Source organism: Brassica oleracea, chromosome C2 (assembly GCF_000695525.1).
Source record: "Brassica oleracea var. oleracea cultivar TO1000 chromosome C2, BOL, whole genome shotgun sequence".
NCBI lineage: Eukaryota > Viridiplantae > Streptophyta > Magnoliopsida > Brassicales > Brassicaceae > Brassica > Brassica oleracea.
The window spans coordinates 46,150,931-46,156,246 of record NC_027749.1 but is presented as its reverse complement, the minus strand read 5'-3'; the positions used below and the strand labels follow the sequence as shown (position 1 = coordinate 46,156,246).

Genomic DNA, 5,316 nt, shown 5'->3' with positions numbered 1-5,316 from the left:
GTAGATCTACTCATTTAACTATAAAACGAAGAGGATAATGCAAAAAAATCAATGGAATATGATGAAAATATGTATCGGTGGCCATGGAGTTGCAGAAAAAAAAAGAGAAAGATCTAAGGAAGATGATAAGTAAATTATGATATTGCCACCCGTTTAAAAAAAACCAGAAAATGTATTGTATCCGGTTTTTTAATTTATGACCGGCTATATGTGGTTGACTAGATTATTGAACATGTGAAATAGGTTTCATACTTTATCCGGATAAATAAAAAGTAATTTGGTAAAAATTGAAAACTGCATAGCAATATTTTTTATAGTTGAAAACTGAAAATTAAAAACTTAAAATTCTCAATAATTACTAACATGAGCGTGGAAGAAATTAGCGCGATTCCGAACATGATTGAAAACCCAAAGCTACAAGAGATTAACTTGCAAAAGCATTTCATTGCTAGTGGTGGAGTCTGATTCATTTTTCGGTTTGTTTGATGTTGTTTTTATACTGCTTACATAAGTCTTTTATTCAACTTGTTTTAGATCTAGCTTTGTGTGCTAGGATGGGGAAGAAAGGAATTAATTTTTGCAGCCGTTTTCATGGAAGAAACAACTGGAAAAGAAACAAATATCTGGATATTCAACAATTTAATACAAATAGCTGGATATTCAATCATATATAAGCATTATTATTTAAAGAACTAGAAAAACAACCAAATAAAGGAAAAAATATTTGGATATTGAACAATTTAATACAAATAGTTTAGTCACACATATATAAGCATTATTATTTAAAGAACTGGATAAATCATATATAAGCATTTCAAATGTGTTAGTTTCAAATGAAACCGATAATAATTGCATTTTACGTAGATGATCTGACTTTTTATGTTGATAGCTAGAAAATGGTAATTGTACAAAAAAAATTAAAAATAATCAAAAATAATATTAATTGACTAAAAAAAATTTGACGTTGTTAACGCTATAAGCTAAACCCTTTGAAAAAAGAGAAGCTAAACCCTAAACACTAAATCCTAAACCCTAGGGTTAAAAATAAACCCTAAAACTCTAGACCCTAAATTCTAAACCTTAAACCCTATGAATTAGAGTAAACCCTAGGATTTAGGGTTAACCCTAGAGCTCAGTGTTAACCCTAGGTCTCAGTGTTAATCCTAGGGCTTGGAGTTAACCCTAGGATTTAGAGCTAACCATAGAATTTATGGTTAACCCTTAGGTTTATGATTAACTTAACCATGATATTAAGTTAGAGAACACTGTCATCAAAACAGTATAAACTAGTTATAGATGGTAAAACAACATCAAAATTAGTAATCACTATACCCTAAACCCCTAACATCCCTAATCCCAAATATCATAGGTTTAAACTATGTTAAGTATTTAAACAATTAAACATAAATTATAAACACCCCTTAACCATTGGGTTAAAGTTCATCACACCTACTACAAAACAATATACACTATTCATACATACTAAATATAAATAGATAATTGTAAAACCAACATCAAAATTATTAATCACTATACCCTAAACCCTACATCCCTAAACCCAAATATCATAGGTGTTAAGTATGTTAAGTATGTAAACACTTAATCATAACATGATAAGTTACTTTGTAACCGGATATATTTATAAGATTGAATAATTTTCTAAATTATTTATCAATTTTTTTTATACTTTATCTGGATACATTTTAATAAAATGTATTCCAGAGAAGTTCACAATTATATATCAATAATTTTTTTTTGTAAATTTTATATATTAATTGATTAATAGTACGAGATATATGGTGACGAATCTGATTAAATATATATAAAATGGGTAGGTATTCATCTTGTAGATATATATACTTATTCGTGTGACATATTACATTTTTAAATTAGTAGTATTCAAGAGATATATGTTAAATATCCAAGTATTTATTCCTCTATCCGGTTGTTTCGTCCATGAACACTACAATGCTCTGTCTTCATCGCCTTTCTTGGTTTGGTTTCTTAGAGTCATGATTAGTTTGGTTTTGGTGCCAAAACTCTAAAATGCCATCTGTACAATGAGCCTACTCCCTCAGATACGTCTGTCTATGTCTGCATTTATCGAGTTCATCTGCAACCATTTAAAAAAACAGGAAACTCGGTTCCGAGTAAACAGAAAGTTAGATGCTTTATATGAAAAGCTACAAAGAGTTTTCTCTATAATAATGCAATGGCACTTGTTCTTGTACATAAAGATAAGAAAGAAAAAAAATCCAAACTTTGATGAGAAAAACCAAACAAGAATGGAGAATCAAGAATCAAGAATCACAAAGGTGAAATTTTTATGCATTACGACACATAGTTAATAGAACAAAAACCATAAAAGCAATGAGATATGTACTCTAAAGAGAGAGAATCAAACATCTCAGAAGAACCCAGAAAGAGAAACCAAACTAAATCTTTCAAAGCTCAGTGTTTGTTAAATTCAATTCAAAATGGGTTCTTCTACTTCAAAAACCTCTTCTTCAGCTTCTTCTACTTCTCTCTCTTCTTCCCCGGCGACGAAGCTCGCCTCTGACTCCTCTTCTCCGGCGATCCACAAAGCTTTTTATTTTCCGACACCGCTGGTTCACCATCCTCCGGCTAGAAAAGGCGAAACTCACCACCTCGTTTCCCTCACTTCCACTTTTTACGGCTCTCTCCTCCTCAAATGCTCCTGCGACCAAGAGACGCCTCCTCGTATCTCAATCGCCGACAAGAACACGACAGATCCGGGCTCACACGAGTGGATTCCACATAAACCTAAGAACTTGAGAATCTTGCTCTCCTGAAAGATCATCACCAGACCCTAGTCAGCAAACGAACAAACAAACAAGAAGTACTTGCTTTCTCTGAGATAAGCAGAACAAAGTTGAGACCTTTTTCTCTTCAACATTGTTGGGTCCGAAAATCTGAATCATATCTTCCCATTCCTATGTCGTTAAACCTTCTCTTACACATTTTAACTGCTGGAACACTCATTGTAATATTTCCAGAAAACTAAAAATAAAATTGCAAAATTCGAACAAATAACCAATTCACATACACGAGTCTGATCTTTCTTCTTGAAAAGGAGGAACCTTTGTTGAAAAAAACAGAGACATCACAACATAATTCTCATTTTAAAAGGAAATGAGAGAAAAGCCCCATTACCTATTGGGATAACTCACAACATAAACCATATCTTTTCCACTGAAGATTCAAGAAACCTGAAATCTGTTTTTCATTGTTCTGATTCTTTTGAAAAAAATCAAACCCCCAAAAACTCAAGTTTTGTTGTCTTCGGGTTTCTCTGGAAACAGAACAGAGAAGAAACAAAAAGAAAGAGTGGAAAACGCTTCACATCTATTTTCAACTGCTAGAAAGACGCATCACATCTGTTTTTTTTCCATCGTGAAGTTTTCCCGTAAGACACCATAGTTACAGACTATCATATAGATGATAAGACCCTTTCAATGTGGATCCAATTTCTCTCAAGCAAATTATTCCTACTCTAAACTCTAAACTTCGTTCTCTCTCTTTCCCGTAATCTCTCACTCTTGTGCGGTTAATCGATCGTTGCATTTTTCCTCTGTTAAACTCTTTGAAAAGAATCGCATAGTCACTGAGAATCCATGGATTCTTCTTCCACGAAACATTTTCTCGTCGTCTAGGGTTTTGCTTTGCATCGTAGAATCACTGTCTTCAACATTTGTAGCTTTTATCTCTTTTCTTGGAGATCACGCACTGATTCTTGGTACAGTTTTCGATTTAACCTTCTCTAGACTCATTCACGATCTCGTGGGAAGGGTGTTCGTGATAGAACTCGAGGGACCCGCCTATACATGCATAGAGTGCCACACACACATCGGAGTCCCCAGTGATATCATCTCTAAAGAGATCGAGGTTTTATAAACTTACATTCATCTTTAACTTGACACTGCATTTTGACATGATGATGTTTTCTTTTCAGGAAGTTTTTGACATCCATGACAATGACATCATATATGACTTCAGTAGACTGTAAGTGAATATATGCTTCCCAATTGTTTCGTGTTCTTGAGAATTTTAACCAATATAAATCCTTGATTTTGGTGGCAGCTTCAATACGTTTCTGGCTGAAAACACGTTCTATTCTGCTTTGCAAAGTATCTTTTGTGTCGGTTGTGCTAATATCATTGGCATTTATAACGTAAGAAAAGACCCTCAAGACTCGATTCCACCAAAACAAAGTTCTAAGAAGACTTGTGTGTGTTCATGTTTTTGTGGTTTCTTTCTCACAGATAAGCCAAGTTGATGAGGGTGGTCCGACTACTTACTGGGCTATGAGGTAATGTGATATTTTTCTTTGTTAAATCATGGTTTCATTAATATATACAAACAACAAACAAGCAAACAAAATGTAGGAAGAGACTCCATGGACCAGAAGGAAGCGATGATGAGGTTTAGGAGTTGGTATGTGTTCACAAAAAGACAATTTGAAGTAGAAAGTATATGTTTTTGAATTTCATATTACTTTGTATAGTGTGTGAGTAGTCTCAAGAACAAATCACATATTCCTTTTGGGGTTTTGATGACATTTGAAATTAATGAGTTCATCTGCATAGTTTACATGTTTATTATGGTTTCTTATAATTGAATAATTTGATAACTTTTACTTGTAAGTTTTATATTTGACACTCACATCAATGGCGGTTTTGTGCTACTTAATGCATGTGTCATATACTATATCGTAAATAACTTTGAATCTTCAAATTCATAAGACGAGCTCAAAGACGGCAAATACGCATTGATGTACACACCAACGGTAAACACCATAAAAGATTAGTTCTTTCACGGTACGCCATAAAAAAGCATATTTACATCTCTTGAAAAGTACATTATTCATTAAAAAACACCCAAAAAAAAAAATCGGAACCTCTGAAGATTAATCTTTAACTCAAAAGTGGCAATTTACCACAAAAAGTCTATTAGGCCAACTCCAATAGGACATCAAAACACCAAATTTTATGTAATTCAATTTCCAATCCCACCAAATTTGGTTGTGAATAGTATTACACTATTCATCACACCAAATATTAAATATACATATTTTATTATGTTTCATTTAATAATATAGTTTATTATTATTATTAATTAGTTTAAATTTGTTACTAAACATATATATACTATTTTTACATAATTAATATATTTTATTTTTTTCAAGTACAAAATTACTAAATGATATCTTATATTGCAAAAAAAAAATCATAGAACTTTTTTTGTCAGCTAGAACTTTTATCTTTTATTTTTAATAATTTAAAATTTTAATTAGTA

The 5,316-nt window shown here is 32.2% G+C and overlaps 1 protein-coding gene and 1 long non-coding RNA gene across 2 annotated transcripts; one reads left to right on the top strand and one right to left on the bottom strand.

Moving 5' to 3' along the window:
• Positions 1 to 2,291: 2,291 nt before the first annotated feature.
• Positions 2,292 to 3,477, bottom strand: LOC106325446. The gene is made up of 2 exons (XR_001266905.1): positions 2,901 to 3,477; positions 2,292 to 2,809 (listed from the first exon to the last, which is right to left on the bottom strand). It is a non-coding gene; the product is annotated as an uncharacterized LOC106325446 (long non-coding RNA).
• Positions 3,478 to 3,561: 84 nt separating this feature from the next.
• Positions 3,562 to 4,525, top strand: LOC106324396 (protein yippee-like; the record flags this gene model as incomplete). The annotated part of the gene is made up of 5 exons (XM_013762371.1): positions 3,562 to 3,906; positions 3,974 to 4,023; positions 4,102 to 4,192; positions 4,284 to 4,330; positions 4,407 to 4,525. Coding segments are annotated over 5 exons (576 nt in total), but the record flags the coding sequence as incomplete, so codon positions are not given.
• Positions 4,526 to 5,316: the final 791 nt, after the last annotated feature.